The following is a 26,245-nucleotide window of genomic DNA, read 5'->3' on the forward strand; positions in this document are numbered from 1 at the left end:
AGTTATCAGTACCTAATCACCTATATAAAAAAAAACTCTGTGAACACATTTTTATTGAGACACTGAAGGTTCAGAGCTCTTTAGATTTTATTAATTAGATGTTTGGATATCTAATCAATGTACCAATTTGCCAGCAATATTCATAATTTTTGTTATAGATTTATTTAGTGTAATGGACTCTGAAGCCAGTTACTTTGGGTAACAATTCTAGCTGCATCTCTTCCCAGCTGTGCAGCTTTGGGCTAGTTACTTAGGTTCTGTTTCTTCATCTGTAAAGGATTAATAACAGTACCTACCATAGAGATTACTATCAAACATTAATGTATTAATCTATAGAGAACACTCAAGAAAATGTCTGGCATATAATAGACATTAAAAAATGGAATAACATGTGCAAAGACTATTTTATAGTTTAGAGTAATAATTAAAGGATAAATATCATTATCCTAAGTATAAGAACTATAGAAAAAATGATGACTGAGTAGTTAAAGAAGATTTTGTGGAAAAGATTAGTATTGGTCTGTTCATAATGATTGAGACCAGATTAATAGGGAACATTATAGGCAGAGTGAAGAACAAGTACAGAAAAAAACATGAAAAAATAAGCTTAGTAGATCCATGGAACCATGAAGTGGCTCAGAGGAAAGGGTGTGCAATAGCCTTTAGTAGGAGATCAATAAGAGAAAAACGACATTTAAGGAAGATTAAATGGAAATCAGTTCATGGGATGGTTTGGAATGATAGAAAACATTACATTAGGGAACCAGTACACTATTGCAACATTAGAGGTCTAGAGTAAGGAGAATGTAAAATATTATAGTGAAGGAACCAAAGTTTGGAGTCAGGAGAACCAAGCTTTGCAGTCAGGAGACCCTGGCAACTATATTAGCATCTATGAGACTCACTGTCCATAACCACAACTGGAGATAATACACTTACAAGCTTACCGTGAAGATCCTATGACTAAATACACAAAAAATACTCTGTAGATTTCAAAGTGCTTGTAGCAATATTAGTACTAGATGCCATTGTTTATTCCCAAACCAAAGAGCAGCAATGGCAGTGAGTAAAAAATATAGATGGGCTGTAGCTGAATGAAGGAATTCACAAATTAAGTGATTAGCTAGAATAAAAAGGACATACATCATATGGCTTTCATTCTTGAGAAAATGGGTCATTATTTTTTAAAATAATTTTTTAGCTTAGGATAAACTTCTTAAATCACTTTCTGGTTTGATCATTTTTATTGGAAAAATAATATGTATTGGTTTATTATTTTTGCCTAAACATAAGGCAAAAAATCAATAGTTCACAAGAACATCATTTCATGTTACTGTGTTCCAGCAATTTTCATTGTCACAGTCGTCCCTGTGACCATCAGTTTTATTATATATACTGTCCTTTTACTCTTTCATATGAAAACAAGATATAACACAGGTATAAATCTGAATTTACCCAATATGAAATTCTAGAAGATACTTTTTAAAACTTCATCTTTAACATCACTTTATGTTTTCATCACCTGCTTTGTTCCACCTTCTCTGCTCCTCCCTCTTGTCAGTCCTTAAGGCTCCTCAGTAGCTTTTGGTTCCATCTCCAGCTACCCTGGTTTTCTCCCTTGTTGTTCATTAAAAATCCTGCTTATGAGATAACATGACCAGTGTTTTCCACGAGGGCATTCTTGCTCAGAGGAACTGTCCTTGCACTTTGTTAGGTTTGCTTCCTCTCTGCCGAGACAGCTCTTCCTTCCTGCCTGATGGGGAGTTTCTGTCAGCTGCTTCCCAAATCACCAGGAATTTACCATTGAACAGATATTTAGGGAACCATGTTTATGTATTTCATTTATTTTTCCCTGACTGGGATTGAGCCCATGACCCTTTGGTTCATAGGCTGATGCTCCAATCAACGGAACCACACTGACTAAGGCTCTTTTATTTATTTGGGGGGAAAAAATAAACCATCAGTTATTTAGTATAAGTTATGTACTGCTGAGATGCTGTGTTAATGAAAAGTAGAGACTTTCTTGCTATGTTCTGGTGGGGGATTAATTATCATCCTAACATAGTCCAGGATTCTTAGTACAAACTCAAATAAGGAGCAGTTAAGAGTGAGATTACCTTATGAGGTCAGGGTAGGGATTAAACACAATAATAAATATAATGTCATAAAATCAGATAATATACATGAGATTCATAGGTCAAAGGTGGGAATCAAGTAAATCAGTGTCATAGACTGTAAGGTAAGCACCAGGCTTAAATAGAGAGGGCAGGCCTAGGGGCCGTGACCTAGTAGGACTACACAAAATCACATCTCCTTGTCTTCTGTCTCTTTCTTGCAAATGTACACATAAATACCCAGTTTACCTACTTTCCTATATTTGGTAAAAAGCTAAACTTGTTTATTGATTTGAAAATGCTTTACCTTAATTCTGGTGATGATTTAAACAATAAATTGCTGATTGCTTAAAAGTTCATCATTTCTTTTAGCAGGGTACTTTTACAGTTACATTAAGTAGCTCTCTAACAAAATAAATTTGCTAATATGCCTGCAAAAATATTTTCTTCTCCATTCAGCATGAATAATAGTTTCAGGGTTTATATACTGGCAATTCAAATCTGGGGCTTGGAATCAAGGTTACATTGTTTGTTAATTGCATGATCTAAATCAAGTTTACAAAAACCTTGAAACCTCAGTTTCCTTATCTGGAAAATAATAATACTTATTTCACACAACTATTATGGGAGTGAAATAAATCAGGTAAATTTAAAAAAATTATATACACAGTGCTTGGCACATAGTAAATAATACATGTTATTACTAAGGTTTCCTATAATAAGAGTCTCATATTTTAATCTCTCTCAAATATCTCTTTTCAAAAGCCTGAAATCTCACCTAAGAAATATGTATATAAGTGTCCTAGAGATATTCATGAAGGGAATGGAGGCAGAAGGAACAGCATGAAAAAAGACAGGTTGGTGAGGCAACGATATGGTCATCAGGGAACTGTTGCCACCTCAACATGGTTGGGGCAGATGTCCTCGCAGGAATGGTGGGAAATTAGCCTGCTGAGATAGGCAGTGTTTTAAGTAGGAGAATTTATATCTCTTTAAGAATATACTAATTTCAGAGAGGAAGATTTTAAGATTTTGGAGAGGGGCCAAATTAGAGTTAAGGGTTAGGGAGACCAGATAAGATGCAACTATAATGGTCCAGATGAGAATTATGGAGTTATGAACCAGTAGGATGAGGTGACATACATTGAGTGTGGATATGGGAGGGACCATATGAATCTAGAATGATATCAATCTAGAGTAACCCAGGAATCATTCCTGGGTATATGTCTTGGGTAAACAGATAATTATTATGATGTTAATTGAGATTAATTAAGGAAAATGACTAGGTTTTAGATGGAGTTTAATAGGTCAACCCGGTGAAGATATTTAGTAAGTGGCTATGGGCCAATTCTTTTAACTTTTAAAAAATTATTTTGGAGATAAGTATACATCAGTGAAACCATCACTATAGTCTATGCCATAAATATATCCATTATCCCCAAAGTCCTCCTGCCTTTCCTTCTTGCTTTATTATCTTGTGATATGAATACTTAACATAAAATCTACCCTTTTAGCAAAATCTTTAAGTCTATAATACAGTGTTGTTATTATTAACTATAGGCACTAAGATATAAAGTAGATTGCTCAGATTTATGCATCTTGCATAACTGTAACTTTGTACCCTTTGGACCAATTCTTCTGTAAATATTTCTTGAGTGTTTATTATTTATGCTGGAAAGGATGTTTAAAACTGGGCAAGTTATAGTTTTTACCTGTAAGGGGACATAGTCCAGCAGACGGAGACAGAAATGAGATTATAATACAGAATTTGAATTGCCTGTGAACTAGGTTGTGGGAGAGTGTGGTAGACAAGGAGAAAGGATCAGTTTGGGTGGTTGGTGAAATCTTCACAGGGCAAATGATTTTGGAATTTAAACACAACTTTTACAGACAAGGAGTGCTGGATATGAATGATATTTTAGGTAGAGAGAACAGAAAAGTTACTGAGCTGTGAAAGAGCATGGAGCCCTTAGTGAATAACAAATCATTTTATGTGAGTGGAATATAGAGCAAGTGAATTAGTATGTGCAACAGTGGATGTATGCCCTTGGGCTTGTGTTTTTTGAGGCAAGACTTAAGTTCAGGTTAAATTATTTTGCTCAAAAAATTTTTCAACAATTATTGCATAAACAATAGTTTTGAACTAGTAATAAAAGTCAGAAAGTCTAGACATAATTTCATAAAAATATCAGAGGCATTGACAAACTTGCTTTCATTTAAACAAAAAGATACTTGTTTTTAGATTTGGGAGGCCCCAGATTGTGGATTAAGTGATTTGTAATTAGAACAGTTTAAACAACCAAAGTTGGTTTTAAAGTAATTTATTTACCCTATTGCTACTTAAGCTTCTAAAGTCTTTTCTTCACAAGGAGAGGTCATGTAGGGGTACAGTAAATATTTTTTTAATTTTAATCAGGAGTCAATTCCTTGACACTTAAATTAGTAGAAAACAGGTCCAAACTTGTAGGTGTGAATGAACACCAAATTGTTTCACACAAGAGGAACTGGTCTCTGACAGTTTATGAAACCAGAAGACATGGACTTCTTTGCAGTCAGTCTCTTTCTCTCCTTTATCTTTTTCTTCCCTTTCTCATTTACATTGCCCTGTCTGTCCTGAAGCTTGGCTCCTGGCCAGAGCATGTGGTCCCAAAGTCCCTGCAGAACCTGACTGAAGGGAAGTGGCAAGCAGATTTTCAAGTGAAGGGAGCTGATAAAAGAGTTAGTAGGCTCCTAAAACAACATGCAGTTTATGATGTATCTTTAAAGAATTAAGTAGATTATTTATCTACTCAAATATATTGTCCAATGTCAACAAAGTTTTTTGGCTCTTATCATTATTCTGTGATATAGTTCAACAGTAAAATAGTAAGTTAAATTTAACAAGATTTTATTTCAATAAAACCACATAAAGTCACAGAGTACTAGTGAACCAGGAAAATTAATATAAACTTCTTCTTCTTTGTCCTCCTCCTTCTCTACTTCTGTTTCTATCATGAAATAAATTATATCTAACTAATTCTTGATTCTCTGTAGAAGCATTTTATTTGTGGTACCATTTCTTTTCTTTCTTTCTTTCTTTCTTTCTTTCTTTCTTTCTTTCTTCAGGGAGAGAAAAACATCAATTAGTTATTCCACTTATTTATGCATTTATTCTTGTACATTCCCTGACCAGGAATTTAACCCATGACCTAGAAATATTGGAACAATGCTCTAACCACCCAAGCTACCTGGCCAGGGTGTGGCACAGTTTTGTGTGTGTGTTTGTGTGTGTGTGATTTAATACTCTAAGTCTACTCACAGTCCTAACCCTGGGGATGAGTTTTCTGCCATCTATAACAAACCTGCCTTGCTTTATTAGGATGGTTCTGCTCTCTCAAGTCATGTCCTCTCAGAACTTCAATATATTATCTGCATTTTCAAATATATGTTCCTATTGGATTTATTCTTGTTGTAATACCTAATTTGATATAACCATCTATTTGATTTTCAACCCACTATACTCTATTGACAAATTTGATAGCTGTAAAAGATGTATTTTCTCTTGGTATTTACTTCATCATATGAAATATGTCTTACTTGGATTACTTTAATCATTACTTAGGAAATTTCCAATCATTGAATACCTAGAAAAGTAAAAGATTACTTGAATAAGAAAAGGTCTTACTTACATGGATAAGATTAATTTGATAAATTTTAAATGTCTGGGGTTGGAGGAATACATTTAAATTTAAATGCTTATGTGTTTCTAAGTAAATACAACTAAGGAAATAAAATAATGGAGGAATGATAGCATCATAAAGTTAATTTAGCTTTTAGAATTTGTAATCTTACACAACCTTTTCTAAATGACTATTTAGAAAATAATCATTATTATCTTTTATTTCCATTTCAATTGTATCCACCCATAAATAATTTTTAAAAAATTATAATTTAAACATAGTTATTGGTGCTGATTTGCTCTATAGTTGTTTCAAAAGTAACTGTGTATTGAAATTCACATATTCCCCTGCCCCTCTGCAATTTTTCACACACTGTTTATTGTGAATAGTTTGGAAATGTTAGAAATGGGATAAATTTAGAATAAATTCTGATAATTCATTTTAACATTGCTTTTTTGTAGACACTACATGAAGTCATGTGGAAATGAGAGAAATTCATAAAATCACTCCTGCAAGAGAGAATGTCTTTCATAAATGGAGCTTTGCTTCTGGTGTTCACAGGACAGTAACACCGGCAGAGCCACGGCTGCCCTTCCTGCTATTTTCAATTATTCAGAACATCTGAACAGTGATGCTTGCCTTGGATTTACCAGTTTTCATCCTGATAGCTGGTTTATGTTTTTGGAGTAGAGAATCTTGTACTAATTGCTCTCCATGGTGGCTAATCTTTTCAAGAGGCTGATTTTACCTTACATACATAAGCTTTGCAAAGGAATGTTTACAAAGAAATTGGGAAATACAACCAAAAAAAAAGAGAATCGTCAGCAGAAAAAGGATCAAGACTTTCCTACCCTTGGCCAGACCAAAACCCCCAAATTTTCTAATACCTTGAAAAGTACTGTAAAGAAAATTGCTAAGTGTTCATCCATTCGCAACTTACCCACTGAAGAAGACGAAGCTAACAAAGAGTTTTCCCTCTCACCAACATTCAGTTACCGAGTAGCTATTGCCAATGGCCTGCAGAAAACTGTTAATGTAACCAGCAGTGATAATGAAGATCTTGCTCAAGAGTTATCTTCAATTGAGAGTTCCTACTCAGAATCACTCAGTGAACTAAGGAGTAGTGCAGAAAACCAGGCGCAGCCAACACACGCAATGCCGGTTAGACGCAATCGAAAGAGTTCAAGCAGCCTGGCTCCTTCTGAGGGCAGCTCTGATGGGGAACGCACTCTGCATAGCTTAAAACTAGGAGCTTTACGTAAACTGAGGAAATGGAAAAAGAGTCAAGACTGTGTCTCCTCAGATTCAGAGTTGAGCACAATGAAGAAAACCTGGGGAATAAGAAGCAAATCTTTGGACAGAACTGCCCGAAACCCGAAGACAAATTCCCTGGAGCCAGGATTCAGTTCTTCTGGCTGTATTAGCCAAACACACGATGTCATGGAAATGATCTTTAAGGAACTTCAGGGAATAAGTCAGATTGAGACAGAACTTTCTGAGCTTCGAGGGCATGTCAATGCTCTCAAGCATTCCATTGATGAGATCTCCAGCAGTGTGGAGGTTGTACAAAGTGAAATTGAACAGCTACGTACAGGGTTTGTCCAGTCTCGGAGGGAAACCAGAGACATCCATGATTATATTAAACACTTAGGTCATATGGGTAGCAAGGCAAGCTTGAGATTTTTAAATGTGCCTGAAGAAAGATTTGAATATGTTGAAATTGTGGTGTATCAAATTCTAATAGATAAAATGGGCTTTTCAGATGCACCAAGTGCTATTAAAATTGAATTTGCTCAGAGAATAGGGCACCAAAGGGACTGCCCAAATGCAAAGCCTCGACCCATACTGGTGTACTTTGAAACCCCTAAGCAAAGGGATTCTGTCTTAAAAAAATCATATAAACTCAAAGGAACAGGTATTGGAATATCGACAGATATTCTCACTCATGACATCAGAGAAAAAAAAGAGAGAGGGATACCGTCCTCCCAGACATATGAGAGCATGGATATAAAGCTGTCTACTCCAGAGCCCAAAATCAAGAAGAACAATTGGCAGTTACCCGATGACAGTGATGGAGAGCTGGAATCTGACCTCAATCAAAACAGTTACGCTATGCTTTCCAAGTCAGAGTTTCCAACAAAGGGAAGTATTTCCAAGTCAAGTTCAAAATCACACAATGCTAGAGCCAAAAATAAAACTGCTAGTAGCAGCCGGATTTCAAATAAATCAGATGATGATAAAATTTCCTCACGATTGCCAGAATCAGATACCTTGGATAAACAAACCACAACCCATTATGGAGATGCAACACCCCTCTGGCATTCACAGAGTGATTTTTTTACAGCAAAACTTAGCCGTTCTGAATCAGATTTTTCCAAACTATGTCAATCTTACTCGGAGGATTTTTCAGAAAATCAGTTTTTCACTAGAACTAATGGAAGCTCCCTCCTGTCATCTTCAGACCGGGAACTTTGGCAGAGGAGGCAGGAGGGCATGCCTACGCTGTATGACAGTCCCCAGGATTTACTTTTGGATGGGGCTGTTCAGGATGTCCAAGGGCAGAGTGAAATTGGGAACACGGAAACTGTGGATAGTGGGATGAGTAATGGCATGGTCTGTGCATCTGGAGACCAAAGTCATTACAGTGATTCTCAGCTCTCTTTACATGAGGATCTTTCTCCATGGAAGGAATGGAATCAAGTAGAACAAGGAGCTGATTTAGGTTTGGATTCATCCACTCAGGAAGCTTTTGACTATGACACAAACAGTCTATCTGATCAACAACTAGATGTTTACAATAAAGAACAGGAAGAGTTGGGAAAGTGCCACAGTGACCTTCAGGATGACTCTGAGAGCTGTGATTTAACCCAAGATGACAACTCATCTCCGTGCCCTGGGTTGGATAACGAACCACAAGGCCAGTGGGTTGGCCAGTATGGCTCTTATCAGGAAGCTAATTCTAATGAGTTGTGCCAAAATCAAAACCAATTGTCCATTATGTATCGAAGTCAAAGTGAATTGCAAAGTGATGATTCAGAGGATGCCCCACCGAAATCTTGGCATAGTCGATTAAGCATTGACCTTTCTGATAAGGCTTTCAGCTTCCCAAAATTTGGATCTACACTACAGCGGGCTAAATCTGCCTTAGAAGTGGTGTGGAACAAAAGCACACAGAGTCTCAGTGGCTATGAGGACAGTGGCTCTTCCTTAATGGGGAGATTTCGGACATTATCCCAATCAACTGCAAATGAATCAAGTACCACCCTGGACTCTGATGTTTACACAGAACCTTATTACTACAAAGCGGAAGATGAAGAGGACTATAGTGAACCAGTGGCAGATAATGAAACAGATTATGTTGAAGTGATGGAACAAGTTCTCGCTAAGCTAGAAAACAGGACTAGTATTACGGAAACAGATGAGCCAATGCAGGAATACGATCACTCTCCTTATGAAACACCTTATGAAACCCCACAAGATGAGGGTTATGATGGGCAGGCAGATGACGTGGTTAGTGAAGGAGGATTGGAACCTTTAAATGAAACATTACATGAAATGGAAATAAAAGAGGATGAAAACCAAAATATCCCTGAACAGCCCATGGAAATCACAAAGCCAAAGAGGGTCCGTCCCTCTTTCAAAGAAGCAGCTTTTAAAGCCTACAAGAAGCAAATGGCAGAATTGGAAGAGAAGATCCTGGCTGGAGGTACTCATGTTTAAATGATACCTTATGAGCTAACTGTGTTTTAACATTGGGTAGTGATTCTTTAGAGCATGATTTGTGTTTATAAGTGGGAAGAAGAATTTATTGGCAAGGAATATGCATGTTTATATTGAGAAGGATATTATTTTACTCAGAGAGCTCTCCTAATGAATTGGGATTGATGATTTAAAATCAAAGTGTTTTCAAACAGGTCATACTGAAATGAACTGTACACTCTGTGGATCAAAATTTCTTTGCCAGGATTATACATAAGCCCCATTTCATATTAACAGCTTTGTGGCATCAGTTATCAAGGAAAGGATGATTGAAATCAAAGAACATCCTGGGGTCCTTTTGTTGGTGCTCTTATGTTTACAGCATTGGGGAGAATGGTATAGATAATCTTAAGAATTGGGAAAGATAGACCCCTAAGTTTACCATTCCTTGTCCCATCAAACCCACACTTTAGGGCATGCCAATGTAAAGAGCTGGATCTTCACAGCCAACCTTAACCAGTCCTATGGAGAACCATAGCCTCCCTTACATTCTACTAATGCAGCTGAGGGAGTATAATAGACCCAACTCTAGGCCATGCCTGAGAAACCACAGTTAACTCTATTACTCAGTAAGGTGGTAGAGTTGAGAGATTTCCTCCTAAGGAGTAGAGTAGATGTCTCTTGCCATTATGGAAATGAAAGGAGTACCTTACCTAAAATTTTACTTGATGTCTTGAGTGTGAACAATCTCTGATCACACTCTTTTGAAATGTAGCTGCATATAATTACAAACTATGTTGACTTTTCATTTCTTAATCAAAATTCATCTGCATTTACCTTAATCCCTTACCAATTATTTTATTTGCATGCATACACCTTATATCTTTGAGATAGTTTGATATAATCTCAATTTTAATGAATTATATATTATTACTTTTTCCTTGATTAAGACCTTTTCATCTTTAATTAAAATATTTACCCTACATAATATTTCATAAAGGTATATATTTATGTAACCAAGTGTTATTTGCTATCATGAAATAGTGTCATAATTTCTTCAGCCAGTAACTGATTATAGCTTCTTTGTTTTGACCAAAGTTGTGATTAGATACTTCTCAAAACTGGCCATTTTCTGGTTAATTTGGGTGAATAATCAGATATCTTTATTGTTAAACTGTTGTAGGCACTAAGAGAATTGAAATGACAATCAGGGTTCTCTGCTCTAAAAATCCGTCTATGTAAAACAGCACGTTCTATGTAACCTGTTTAAAGAACAATATAAGTCAAGGGGATGTTGGGTGTGTTGGCTGTGTTTATTTTTTCAAGGTTGAGTTCAAACTATTTTTAAAACTTGTTTCAAAATGCAAAGTAGTGAAAATTTTATGTAAAGTTCATATTGGAATAATGGCTACTTTATTTGAGAGTGACTTTTAATAGATATCCTATTACTAAAACTTAGTTGATAGTTTCTTGGCATAGTTTCTAGGCCAGCAGTTTAACATTGTATTTTATTTACTGTGGATTCAGAAAAGTCTACTCAAAGGCATATGAAGACTAAGCAGTGTGTGCATGTGTCTGTTGTGATGTAACCTATACAAGTTTTAATGCCAATTGGTTAAGATATATGAAGTGTTAGCCAATATTATAAACACAAAAAGACTATATGATTCAGAAAAAAAATGATCTTCATCAGCTTTCTTAAAATTCCAAATTAGCAAACATCCGGAAAGTAGGTTTCTTTGCTGGCAAAGACCCTTCAAACCAGGTAACAGCCCTAGTTATCCCACTGCCGCTTATCCTTAGAAAACACAATGCACTGGTTATCCATATATCAGCAGCTTAAGAATTCTAAAATGAGTAAAACAATCTTGTACCATTTATTTGACACACTAGGCCTGGCTACAGAAAACTCAGACTCATCCACTGTCTTGAAACTTGGCTTGTTATCTTGTGAGCCAGCTTTGAATGGAATCTGTTGGATACCATCTATCCTGGAGGAAATCAGACACACATCTTTAAGAAGTTCTATGGTTGCTTGAAAGGCACCAGATTGACTACCCAGGAGGCTGCAGTAGCCTAGATTTTAAAGGCCATCTTTTCTCCCCTTGGCAGCAGTGAAGCAGTTGTCCCCCTCCTGTGCCACCAATATGCCTCAGGAGGAAGGGCAGCCAAAAAAGGGCATTTTCAGTCCCCTTCTTTGCTCATTGCATCCCAATGAGGCGCCAATTGTCATGATAGATTTTGTGCTCATGGCCATCTGCTTACTGGGATTTGGGTAAGTGCCAACATAGTTTTCTCGCCATGACTCTCCAGTCACTATTTGGGAGCAGTGCTGTCTTTTCTCCATTCCTAACCTTGCAAGTCGGACCACAGAGCTCTTGCTGTAAACAGCATGGGATGCTGACATAGCTTATGGAATTATAAGATCAGATATTTAAATTATTTATTTCAACTTTTATCTTCAGGGGCATGGTAAAGAGGAATTTTAAAGACCCAGATGTTTATGTACAGAGAGATTTGTTCCCTTGAACAGCATGCCTTTAGGGACAGAGACTTAGAGTGTGTGTAGCCAGAAACCCCATGAAGTCATATTCCTCCCTTGTTACTGGACCCTGCCTAATGGTACCTTTTGTATAGCTGGCCTGAACCCCACACCATGGTGGTGACTGTCTGACTCCCACCTCCAGCCCTGTACCTCCTATCAACTGAAATGAACTATTGTCTCTTCTGAATTCCCATATACCTGCCTCTGATGGCATGGTCTTCTATCTTATGTAATGAGAATTTATGCACTTTTTTTTTCTCTACACAACTCTAATCTAGAGGAAAGTGGTCTTGTCTTTTTCATCCTTTCAGATGCCTCATGCCTAGACTGATGCTTCATCCAGAGTTAGCACAGAGATAATATGTGTTGGATGAATGTCTGAATCAAGGGAAGCAGGATACTAAATAAAAGGTCCAAGCTCTGAAGTCAAAGATGAATCTAAACTGTGGCCTTAATTGTTAAGACTATGACTTTATATATTGAGAGTTCAGAAGTGAGATTAGAAATAAAATCATATTATTGATCACTACTATATACCAGGAATTCTCCAAACAGTTTATCTGTTTTATTCCTTCACTTCTTACAAAACCACTATGAATTTGATTCCATTCACTATCTCATTTTATAGGGAAGTAAACTGAGACACCCAAAATTTATGTAACTTAATGTCATACAGCTAGTAAAGTGTGGATCTAAATCAAATGAATGGTTATTTTGGTTATTTCAAGCAGCCATATGCTTACCTACTTCAAATATTGTTTTACTCATATTCTATGGTAGGGAAACATAATGTGGAAGAGGAATTGACCATGGGGTTTATTTCAACTAAAGGATTTTCATGAAATTATTAATAATATGAAAAGCACTGAGGAAGTTTTGATATGAAATAGTTAATTCTCAGTTTTTCTATTTCAAATCTTGTTCTTATAAATTAAGACCTGTAGAGCCTGATTAATACTATACAATTAGCTGCTTGAAGGATGATGTATTTGAAGTGAATTTTTCTAGCAGAAGAACAAAAACCTTGTTTTCTCTTCAAATGTCATTTCCAGGCTTCTGTAGATTCCAAAAAAGACTGTGACATCTGCAATTAGCATAACTAGTAGTATTTTTACCATGGTGTACATTTTTTTTTCCGAATAGTTAGAGAACTTGTGGAAATATTTTGGTTCCTAATTAGAATATGAACTTGAATGTGAAAACTTATTCTGGTGGTTCCCAATCTGAGAGGTTGCTACATCATCTAAGGAACTCTTGATAGTACAGTGATTTCTGTTCCCATAGCAGTAGTGTAAAGTTACAAATATTAGGATTCCATCACTGACCATTTTGATTTTATAATTGTCATGTAATGGAGCCCAGGGATATGTATCCAAAATTTTATGTTATTGATGAATTATAGTTGCCTTTGTGAATAAAACAATCACCACCACTGCTACACATATATAAATAAAAATATAACAAAACAAAATGCTAAAAATTCCAAAGTGAAAAATAAAATAGATAGCTCTTTTTATTATTCAGAGAAAGATAATTTATTCCAAACTCTGTGTATACAGAAATACATAAATACATGTATTTATGTATACATAAATACATACCTACTCCTTTATTTTTTCCTTTTAACATGTAAGAGGTATTAACCTGTCACCTATTCATGTTGTTTTGCAATATGAGTTTTTTATGTAATAAATAGTTAAATATTTCATTTTATTATCTACTACATTTTTAATGATGCAAATATTTGTTCTATATAGTTACTGCATAATTTTTTTGGCTTGGTTTCCTATTGTCAAACAGTTAAATTTCTTACAAACTCACAGACAATGCAACCCCATCATCTAACTTTGATAAAATAAGATAGCATGTATGTAAGATAAATTCCTTGATATAGAATTACTGGACCAATGTATTCAATCCAGTTTAGGAGAGTTAGGAACTCATGAATTCTAGGTCAATTCCAAGTCCTTTTTGCTCACAGCACCTTTCATGGTTGTAAATTTACATTTAGGTATATGATTATTTGATTATTATAGATCTCACTAGGCTAGATTGCTACATCAATGAGTGAATTTTTCATTCTGCTGCTATTATAATGCCAGAGCCTGCCCCAGTACCTGTTATAGAGTAATTCTTTGTTAAATAGTTGTCAAATAGATAAATAAATGCTAGATTCCTCTGTAAAGTTGCTGGGCTATCTAGTTCCATATAAGGCAGAAAACATTTAGAATTAAATAAACTTTAGTTTTATTTCTTTCAATTAAAAGGATATTTTTATTATAAATTATAATACAATAAGTAAAACATAATTGGCAGTGAAAACATGACTTCCCCTGCCCCCTTTGTCTCACATCTTTAAGAAGGCTAGCTATTCTTTCTATAATGATACAACTTACACATCTTTAAGAACCTAGTTGAATTTACTTAAATTCCAGGCTTAATGTTTAAGAAGAATAAATATTTTAACTGTTTAGACCTTGATGGCCCAAATCTATCAAGAATTTCTTCTCAAACCTCACAGTGTATCTGGGTCTCACCTGCAGAGAGCCTAGGTCAGGAGTGATGGGGTGTGTACCTTCTCCCCTAAAAGGTGTTTGTAATTTGGAAATTTTAGAAAGCACCTATTTCAAAAGTTCTTGGAGATTCTGCCGTATGAACCACTCAGTGCATTATTTCACTCATAAATAAATCCTCCTCATCCCCCATATTCCAAGTTTTATCTGTTTTTGAAAGTTTGAGGTTTATTATTATATTATTATTATTACATATTTTTTCAAAACAAGTAGAACACTACTAGTAACAGTAGAAGGCAACCAATTTGTAAAATGTTCTATTCAAATGCAGCACACAGCCATAAACTCTTGGCTTAGTCTTGTTTGTTTCTATATACTCTAGAATTGCCTGTAAAATATTGTCTTGATATTTTATAGTCATATTTATTTTTATATTTAAAAGAGGCTATGATCTAGAGAGGGGACCTGTGAGGGCTAAAGTAGCTGAGGGCCCTTAGAAGCAGCAACATCTCTAGGATCTCTGTTTTTTGCTAGGCATAAAGCCCAAAAGGCCCAAGGGTGTAATTCTTCTAGGGGAAAGGACCAAGACCCAAAGCACATGTGTGTTTATAAATCATTTGAGAGGGGAGATAAGTAATGGTGGTTTGTATAGAAGATTATTTCCAAGTGGAGCCGAAGATCTTAAGGTATACTCTGGTGTGAAATACAACTAAGAGTAAGGAAGAGAAATCAACACATATTTAATGCTTTCCTATCAGATCTAGGTCTAGAAAATTTAAGTGCATATTTAAAGCTCACTATAATCTTGGGAAGAAGGTAATATTAGCTCCACATCACAAATGAAGCTCAGAGAGACAAGAGTGTTGATGGAATCTGATAAACATCTGACAGAGTCCAGAGTCTGATGCTGCCTCTATGACATTCCATTGAAGGGTAGCCAGGCTTGCCATGAGAGGGCATGGCTCATGCATTTAAGCACAGGAATAAATTGTGCTTTCAAAGTCAGCCAATTTGGTGTCAGCAGCTGTAGAAATATTGATTACTTTTAACACAAAGTGATAATAGTTTGGGCTATACTTGAGAGTATGCCTCAGACTACAGGTGAGAGGGACATTTCTTCCAGGAAGGATTTTTGCTGATAGGGCCATGGTTACCTGGCTAGGGACTAGGGAAGTGTCTAAACATTCCAGAATGAGAATTGTTAGGAAAAAAGCAAATCCCTGAGGGAATGAGGTACTAGACATGTCATCAAGAGAGTGACTGACCTAGTTACCTGAACTGGAGTTCAAAGTCAGGAATGAGTCTCTAGGACAGGTACAAAAGTCTGATTGTTCCACTGGCATCTAAGGACTGAGCCTGATATGCAGGCGTAATGGCTTGATGTTGAGTCCCAGTTTGTTGGAATAATCTGACCATAAATAGAATTGTTCCCCATGCTAATGGTATTAGCTTAGGCCCAAGATTTTCAACCTTTTTCATCTTAAGGCACAAATAAACTAATTATTGCAATTCTGTGACACACCAAAAAATACATTTTTTGCTGATCTGACAAAAGATAGGTATAATTTTTATTCATTCATACTGGATAGCTATTGCGTTAACTGTTGTCATCTTTTAATTTAACAATCTAAGGGAAAAGAGGTCAGTGCCCCTGACCAAATAGTTAGGTATTGCATGTTTTAAAAATTCTTATAACACACCAGCTGAGGATTGTTGGCTTAGGCTGTTTCCATAGCTAACAATACCAGAAAGGAATAAATGCCTTAATGGACTTCTTTCCCATGGCTTATTTTAACCTATGGTAAACTTTTTCTCCTCCTCCTCCACCTCCTCTTTTTTAAGGAAAGTGTGTTATGGAATGTTGTCAACTACCTCATTCATCAAACTCAGTTCATTCTGGCTCTCAGCTACTTCCAAAAATAAAAAAAAAACCCTCAGAGAATAAAAATGACTAACATTCAGCAGATTCAAACAGCTTCGATGTGACCGTAGGCAACCCTAAAGGCTCCCAAAGATACTTTGAGCAATACCACTTTCTTTGAATAAATGCATCTCTCCCTACATCCTTTAGCTATCATCACTGCCTTCAACGTATTCATCACTTCTTCCCCAATTCAACGATGATTGCTTCTTTAAAAAGGATAGTCCTTATTTTGGAGTATAAAATTTAAAGTTTGTGTGAGCATTTTTAATGTAGTATTGACACACACATACACTTACTTTTTCTTCAGAACCCTGTAAGGTAGGTAGCTGATTAATGAGCAACATTTATTGAGCCTTTTGCTATGTACCAGGAACTATTTTAAATATTTGACAACTATAAGTTATATAATTCTCATGTAACAATTTTCACCCTATTTTTATCTCTGTTATCCAAATGAGAAACAGAGACACTGTAACTTACTTATAGCAGACAAAAAAAAAAAAAAGGCAGGAAGTGGCAGAATCAGGATTTAGAATTAGGTTTTTTATTCCCAGATTCTATGTGCTTACTCACTGCAGCCTAGTGTAAGATTTCAGAAATTAAATATTGATATTCAGCCTATGAAATGGAGACCTGACTTGGCAAAATGTTTACCTGACAGCACCAATTTGTCAGCAGAACTACAGTTACAAGCTATTCTCCAAAACTCTAAACCAGCACTCAAGCTAACAGACCATTCTCTCATTTTGCATGATATTTTTACAGGCAACATGATTATCCAGGTATCATTGCTGTGTAACTTGAGATAAAAAGAAATCATGACTATATATAATAGTGGTGATAAGAAACGACAGATTAAAAATGATCTTATTTTCTAGAGATGTAGGTTAAGCTTCTCCTTTTCTTAATGCCTTTTCTAATGCTTAGTGATGTCTTATGCAAAGCTCTTGATTTTAGTTTTCTATTTCTGTTTTCCAGTGATTACAGTTAAAGATATACACAATCTCCTGGACAGTCACTTGCACAGAAAATGTGAATTCACTTAAGGATTAACAGAGTGGTAATTTACTAGATGAGGGAAGCCAGTAGGAAATTACCATGTTGATCCACATTCTCCTGGCATTTTCTAAACACATAAAGCAATTTTAATATTTTTAAAAGTTAACTTTTACATATACTTAATTCTCATAAAACGTCAATGAGATAGACTATTGCCAACTTCCTTAAGTCTCTGTTTCTTAAAATACTAGTAGTTATGGAGGTTGTAAAACTAGCAAGTGATAGGACCAGGTATCAGCCCAAGGACTTCTAAATCCTGCTGTGGTGGTCTTTGCACATCCACATGTCTTAGCTACTTGCTCACATTTATGCTTCTTTCTTCTGGATGTTCAAATACCTGACATGTAATACAGACTTTTGGAGTTGTGTCAATAGTATATCTCTACTGATTTCTAAAGTTAGTGGTTCTCAGATTTTAGAATGTGTGATAATCACCGGGGAGTACTTGTAAAAAATATGAATTCCACAATCCAATCTCCAGTTGATTCCAATGCAGGATGATCCATGGATCACATTAAGAAAAGCTTAATAGTTAATAGATCCTGAGTCCTCTTTTCCTTTCACTGTTTCTGGATTAATTTCATTTGCTTGATTGGCTTGGGTTACCATTTGCATACTGATTTTCTCAAATCAGTGTCTTTGGGCTGACTTCCTCAAAGTTAGTCTATTATGTACATTTATTCTTCAGTCATTAATTCACTCACTAGTTCACCCGTTCTTCAATAAATATCTAATTGCTTGGCTGGACATCTGGCATATTATAGTGACAAATCTTACTTGATTATTGTCTTTGTTAAGTGGTTGAGGTGAATTAAAAAATAAAAATTACACAAATATTTTGAACTTTCATAACTATTATAGAAGTAAATACAAAATGTTAAGAAAGTATATTATAGTGTATTATGGAATTGTGCACCTGAAACCTGTATAATTTTTTTAACCAGTGTCACCCCAATAAATTCAATAAAAAGGAAAAGAAAAGAAAGCATATTATGGTCTGGAGGTTAGAAACAATTTCCCTGAGGACATGAATGACATTTGATCTGAGACCTGAAAAATGAATACACTGAAGCAAAGAGAAAGGAAAGGTGCATTTTAAGCAGAGGAAATGACATGGACCAGGGTCTTAAGTCAGAAAAATAACATGATATATTTGAGAAACTTAAAGCCTGACATAGCTGGAGTACATTAAGTAAGACAGAAAGGTGCAAGACAAATTTGGGGCAATATTCAGAGGCCAGATTTGTCTGAATCTTGTGGATCACTGGGGGTATTTTTCCCCTCCTAGTAACCATGGGAAGCCATTGGAAGAGATTGTCATATGGAATTGGAGGGCATGAATCAAGTAGGATATCCCTCAGGTCTCCAACTCATCATGTCTAACATTGACCTCTGTTCTTCCTCTACTTCCTAGTCCTGCTTCTTCTCCTTGATTTCCTATCTCCGTAAGTGGCACACCATCCACCTGTTTGCTCAGGTCAGAGAGTCATTCTTCTTGGCTCCTTCCTGGTCACACTGTAGTGGACATTTGTCTTTTTTCTTTGTTGCCCAGCATCTGAATCCCTTTTTTGCTTACTGGTGGTCCTAAGTGCATGAGCCCTTGAAGGGATGTAGTGCCCTGAGTCCTGCTGCAGAAGCCAGAGGGAGCTGGGAGTTCCTTCCACTCAGCCCTGGCAGACATGGCTTGAGCACATGACGTACACTTGGCTCACTGGAAGCTTCTGCCCAAGACTTTGAATTTGTATCAGTCATTTAACAAGACCTTACAATTTCATTTCCTAGTTATATCTCAAATACAACAAATTCCCTTACTCTCCATTGTCTCTACCATGGTTCTAGTAACCACTGTTTCTTGCTTGGGCTATTGCTAGAACTTCCTAACTAGTCTTCATCTCTCTTTGCCCTGCTCCCCCACTGCTCTTTCCCCAGTCTGTCATTTCTCTGTATCCAGTGATTGAACAAATATGCAAAACTGTTTTAAAAAATCCCTTTATAGTACTTTTAGGGTAAGGTCCAACCAAGCAGAGAGTCTTGTGTTGAAAATGCTTGTTTGCTGGCAGCCTTCCTCGCTAGGCTGTAAGCTCCTGGTAGTCAGTACCGAGGTCTGTGTCTTATACCCTGGACATCTCTCTTGGTGCCCACCAGTGACCAGTAACAAGGCAGCTGAGCATAAGTGGTTAAGAGCATGGGCTCTGGAGTTGACCTACAATTTGTAACATCTTAAGCATCTTGTTTAATTTCTCTGTGGCTCAGTGTCATCACCAACAAAATGCAAATAATAATAGTATGTCTATATGATAAAATAAAAACAAAAATAGCCTTTTAGCTAAACCAGTATGTAGGAAGTCAACCTACCTAAAAAGCATACAGACTTCTCCCTTCAATCTTAAATTATTTTTGAAAAATATGAGCCAGAAGGCAAATGCTACAATTACCTTGCTATATATTAACTTAACTAAAATAACCATCTAGAATGCATTTTGGGAAGTGAACAATTATGTGATTATTTTTGTGGTTTGAATCCTTGAAAGACTTTGGGCACAGGCAGTTTGGCATAAGCTGCTCCACACAGTATTAATAGCTACAGTTATTGATGTTTTCATGAAACACAAAAACTTGCAACTGCCTGAGCTTCCTGGCTTGTTAACTACTTTGCCTTGGGGCAGTTTCAATATAAAGACCCAAGTTAGCCCATCAACATTTACTGATTGCTAGAAGTGTGATAGACTCAAGATTAGGGCCATGGAAAGGGAGAAAACAAAAGATGTAAGATATGAATTACTTCATTGATAGTGTTACAGTCTGGTTCAATTCAGAATTATTTTTTGAGCTAAGTATTGTAGGGGGGCTCTGCCTACAGGGTCCCCCCGCCCCCCACCCACTGGCTGCCATGATGAGAATAAGTCTACCAAGACATGATCTGCTTGGGGAGGAAAGGTGGCCAATTTCTCAAAGGAGAAGGGCCAAGAGCCTTTTCCTCAATGGTCTTTTATTGGGTTCCTTTGCACAAGAATACAAGTAAAGCTCATTAATCATTGCCAGGCAGTAAGGATCAAACAATAGATAACAAAGAACTCTGAGGGCCTATTTTGAGTCAGGGTCAGATAGCCAAAGAGCTATAAAACTTTGAGGAACAAACTCACTTCTTGCTTGGACCCTTATCATTTAATTGAGAGCATTCTAAACAAAGCAGGTTTCACAGGATTTTAGATATTCTTTCTTAGGCCTGATTGCCCAGGGAACCTGCTCTTTCCAGCACAGGGCTGCACCACCCTCTGTCATTGTTTCTGGCTTAAGTCAGGCAGGAAAAGTAAGGCAGCCAAGAGATTAGGAGACTTCTTGCAGACAGAATGAGGACTTAGGATTTGTCAAAGCTGAGGGGCAAGGGTCTATCACCCCCTTTTGCTGTAGCCTCCCAAGTCCTTCCTTGGGGGCCTCCCACATGATTGTGCATGGCTTAGGTCATCCCCCCCTTTGGGGAATCTTACCCGTCATTGGCTAACTGACCAAGCATTGGGGGCCAGTTATGGATGAAGTAAAAGGAGCAGAAACAGTGCTCCCGCCAGGGAGGTAAGCTTTGTATCCTCAGTGGCTTATGGTCCCAAGGTCGCTCACCCAGGCTTAGTCATGGGGATGTTACAGCTTCTGAAACCAGGCAGGGCGGTTCCCAACAAAGTATTGTGCAAGGCATTGTGGCTTATAATTCAATATTGTTATTTGATTATTCATTCAAAACTATTTACTAGCACTTACCTAAATTTACTAGTCCTATAAAGGACATCACAGTTATAAATAGAAGACACAGAAAAGATAACTTATAACTAGATGACTAGCAACAATTACTATTTAATTATTATTGTTTAATTCATAGCTATAATTATTATGACCAATAAGGTTAGAAGATAAAAAGGAGCATAACATTAAAAATAATAACTAACATTTATTCAACCCAAACTACATGACACAGTGAGTACTTTGCTTGCATTTTTCAACTTAAGTCTCCACACAACCTCAAGAGGTGCAGCACATGTCTTTGGAGCTCTGTGTCACCCTCTGGGCCTTCCTCTGGCCACAGTGTGAGCTCAGCCTCCTCTTGCACTAACAGCCACCCATGTCAATTGAGTAACTTCATTCTTTCAGATTTCTACCTCCTAGTCCCCCTCACATTTAGGGATTCCCCTCAGCAACTCTCAGCCAGGGGCATTCATTCAGCAGTTATTATTAGATCAATGTGCTGCTTCCCCACCCAGGAGGTTCCAGCTAAGTAAAGCCTCCATTGTCTGCAGCAGCAGACTCCTCAATGAACCTCTCAGTTGGCTTTTTCTCCTCTGTCTTATTCTTCTTGTTCCTCATTCTTACTTCCAGGGACCACCTCTCCCCAAAACTACTTGCCCTCATGTCTTTGTCCAGCCTCTACTTTTGGGAGAGCCCCAAATAAGACCCGAGGTCATGATTATTAATAGTTGTTTTCCAGATGAAATAACAGAACCTGAGCCCATGAAGCTGAACCTTACTTACCTAGCTGACTCACCTTAATCAAAACCAGGGTTGAAATACCTTCCCCTGTTCTTAATTACTGTACAACCTCTTGTGACTAATATGACAGTACTAGTGAAAAAAGTCTAACTATTTGCCATCAGAGTGTCTAGGTTTAAGAGGCCTTAGAAATGATCTCAGACAGAGAGGTGAATTGGTTAGAAATTATTGTAAATGACAGTAGTAAGTGAGCAAAAACAGTTCTGTATATGTTGAAAAGCGTAAAGACAAACTTGTCTTGTCTTTACAAGTTTGTGTAGAAGTAATTGAGGGTTCCATCGCCCTCTCCTTCCCCCCAGGCTCCACCCCCACCCCAGCTTCCCTGACTGGCAGTGCTGTGTCTTCTGATTAAACACCCTGTAGCCACCTATTCTTGGCTTCATCCCTTCCTGCCCTTTCTGACATTGCTTTGTAGACTGACTTTGATATGTATTGTAATTGATTTTCAGTTAATAAACTTCATCTCCTGGGGATGTTTGCATTTTTATGCTTTTTCTCTTCCATTATACAATGCCAAGTTTTCCTGCTGATAGAGGCATATTAGGCATTGGCAAGAAGGTGGGGTATAGTTTTTGGATAGCAAACCTTGCCCAGATATCCTGAAAATCACACCATTTTAGCAACTGAGCATACATAAGGCTAGTCTTTTAAATAAAATCATTTTTGAACAATTTGGAGTGTCTACATTCTGAGGTGGAGTTGGAAGGATTGATAGAGACAGATGGAAAGAACCAGAGAATTATTTATGTCCAATGTTTGGGAAGGGGCATGTGCACGTGTTTGCTGCATGAATGTGCATATGTGCATACTGACCTAACAGTACAGGTCACTGGGCAAGTGGATTTCATTGATTCCTTTTATAGACACTATAGAAATAAGGATCATATACAGTAAACCTTTGATCTGGCTGCATAAAATTAACCATGATCATAGTCAAGTACATTATCAAGTATGTTAACATGGTCTCATTATTATTAAAACAAATTATTAAGCAAAACCAATTTCTGCATATCACTAATGAACTTTGTCATGAATGCTGTTTGTTGCAACACTGAATTCCATGGTTGCTCGATCCTTATTGTCTTTTGCTTAGCTCACTTACTGTTCTGCACACAACTTAAACATTTAGTGGAACATTAATTAGAAGGATTATCTTTCCTTTTGGAAAAGACTCTATATGTCTTAAAGACCAAGGAAGATTATGGAAGGAGGAAACATATCTAATTTACAGCTCAGGGTCAGACAATTGCTTTGTGCTGTGTAGTATTAAGTTACAAGTATTCATTTATGACTGTAATTTGATTCTTTGGGTGGGTTTGATTTCTCACGTGTGTATAAGTGATTCAGCTGTTTGTGGGGAAGGAAGTCATTTCCATGTCAGAGTGAATAAAATCAGATTGATAAGAAAATGCTCCTTTGATTATAAGATAATAAATATCAGGGATGCTTGGACAAGCCTAGGAGCTGATGCTTCAAAGAAACTCTGCCCACCCTATTGGGCTTCCCCATTGCATTGGGGAATGATGCCTTGAGTTTGAAATGCAAATCACTATTGGAAACTAGTTTGTTATACTCCCTTTTGCACAAGAGATATTTTGAAAAACCAGACTCATTTTTTAAAGTCCAACAGCAGAAAACAAAGGAAAACATAGATTTAATGTGACATTTCTTAGACTCATGGTTTTTTAGGCTAAAAGGGCCTTTCTAAATTATTTAGGCCAGTTCTGTTAAGGGAAGTAAGGGCCTGGAGGTTAAATATTTTGTCCAAGATGACACAGTAATTGTGCTGAAGAACTTACTAGAAACTGTCCCTCTTCATGTAGTCAGGTGTAAAACTACATTCTGGGTTGTGATAAAAAGATGCTGCTGATAAAATAGTTCTTCTTTAACAATGGCATAGATGCAATTAATAATAAGACAGCCTCAGAGCTCATCACCTAATTTACAGATATAAAATACTCAACAAACATCTGTTTACCAATATTAGAATGAAAATCTGAAAATGCAAAAATAAAAAAGAAGTAACTGTTAAAACATTTTTGATTGAGGTTAGTTACTTCAGTTATATTTTAATGCTGATTTTCTCTGTTGAGTGATATGGAAAATGATTCTTTAGATCATCTTTCTAACTACCATATTTTGTTGTGTATAATGAGCACCTCTTTTTGCCCAAATGTTTGAAGGAAAAATAAGGATACTCATTATATATAGGTAGTACTAATTCTATATATAAATGTTTTTAATTCTTTTATTAATGCTTATGCATTAAAGTGTAACTCTAGAAAGCAAAGACTATATTTGTATGCAAAAAAATACCCTGGAATATGATCATTGGTTTTGTTTTTAAATATAAATAAATAAAACATTGAATTAAAAAATTAAAATTAAAGATATTTTTTCTTGAAAGTTTGGGCCAAAATGTAGGTACAGATTATACATGGTAAAATATGGTATATCTTATTGTTCTGGAAATTTGGAGCTGGAATTGATCTTGTAGATCATTGGGCAGAGTTATTCGCAAGCCTGGATGCATGCCAACATCACCTGGGTAAGTTTTATATACAAAGGTTCTGGGATCTTACTCCTGAGAATTCTAATTTAATGGGCCCACAGAAGGATCTGGAATATGTATTGTTAATAGAATTCTCTAAGTTTCTGAAGACCAGCTGGGTTGGTGAACATCCAACCTAATCCCATTTCCTTGTTTTACAGATAAAAGAAGTTGAAACAGACATTATATGCCTGGATCATTTTTTGTTTTGAACAACTTAATGTACGTTCTCCTACTGACCTTCTTGAGTACATATAACCTATATGTCCTTTTACGATTCATTTTTGTGGGCTAGGAAAATGAACTCTTTAGTAAAACCCTATTATATATAGTGAAGTCTCATTATACAGTCATTGAATTAGTTCAACTACACTGGGGGGTTTGGTGGAGGGGAGAAAAAGAGTGAGAGAGAGAGACAGAAAGACAGCAAGAAGAAAAGGAGAAAAGAGAAGAAAGATTTAAATAGTGTGAGTGATTTCTTTTGCCACTTTATTCAATGAGCTTTTGCTCCTGACCAAACTTCTCTAGCTTGCTCTCTGCCCCAGGGGGCTGACCTCTGCTACTGCATCTGGTTTCTTTTGCTTCCTTTGGCTTCTGGTTCAGTTTTTGGGAGGTCAACTGGCAGAAGGGAAAGGAGGTCAAGCAGGATATCTATTCCTACTCCTTGCTTCAGTGCATGTAGCTGTCTGTCTGGTTCACAGCTCCTGTTGGCTTCCACTGTAGCTCTCACCAGCACTGGGTACGAGGCGTACTGTTTCCTCCCCTCTTTCCTGAAGCCCCAGGCACTGTAACCACTCCCCACTACATCTAGTCTCTGGGGATGTTACTATTCCTATGTTATTCCCTTAAGCCAGCTCACACCTCTACAATGTGTTCCTGCCTTAAAATCATTCATTTGAATTGCTGGCATTAATTTTGTTTTCTGCAGGTGGCTAGGTTAATTCAAGATGGGAAATAGAATTATTTGCTTACCTCAGTAATTCTAAATTCTTGAGTTCCTTCATAGCGCCAGTAACTCTTTGAACTGAAAATGATTTATCTTTAAGACTATAGTGATATAAAATTCTACTTTGCATATATTTTCTTGATTTGCACTGGACATTACTGTACACTGATCATCTTTGAATATATAATTAATGTACAAACTGGTTAACACAAAACTATACACTATGTACTTTGTGAGCGATTTAAGATGTTTTTGAAGGTAACTTTCACTACATAGATTTTCCTCCTTAGACACTGACTTCAGAACTTCCTTTTGTGGTTAAGTGCAACTTCGCTATATGTATTATAAAAAGTATTAAAGCTGGACAGAGACCATAGAATGAAAGTATCAGGATAAAAGAAATGCAATTTCTGTCATAACCTGCAATTTACTTTGTCCTAGAAGTCTGAAACAAAACCCTTCAAAATGTACCCCAGAAGAGTATAAATTGTTGCAACAACTTTCAAGGATGATTTGGCAATATCTACCAAAGTTTTAAATAGACATGTCCTTTCTTCCATCATTTCTTCTTTTATGAATGATGATGCTTCAAATATACATGTAAGGCTGTTCATCTCAGCACTGTCATATGAAACACGGTATACAACTTCAATATCCATCAAAAGAGACTTGTTAAAAATCTGTAATATTTCCAGTGGA

The 26,245-nt window shown here is 36.6% G+C and overlaps 1 protein-coding gene across 5 annotated transcripts in view; it reads left to right on the forward strand.

The window, feature by feature from the left end:
- UNC13C (unc-13 homolog C) overlaps window positions 1-26,245 on the forward strand; it is a 505,027-nt gene that overhangs the window by 24,512 nt on the left and 454,270 nt on the right. For all 5 annotated transcript variants that reach the window (XM_045822765.1, XM_045822762.1, XM_045822764.1 and 2 more), the window contains one exon: window positions 6,235-9,479. In XM_045822765.1, coding sequence (XP_045678721.1) covers window positions 6,488-9,479 — 2,992 coding nt within the window. In that variant the 5' untranslated portion in view covers window positions 6,235-6,487. The remainder of the gene's footprint in view (window positions 1-6,234; window positions 9,480-26,245) is intronic.

Source organism: Phyllostomus hastatus, unplaced genomic scaffold, assembly GCF_019186645.2.
Source record: "Phyllostomus hastatus isolate PE091 unplaced genomic scaffold, TTU_PhHast_1.1 phas_scaffold_501, whole genome shotgun sequence".
In the NCBI taxonomy this organism is placed as follows: Eukaryota; Metazoa; Chordata; class Mammalia; order Chiroptera; family Phyllostomidae; genus Phyllostomus; species Phyllostomus hastatus.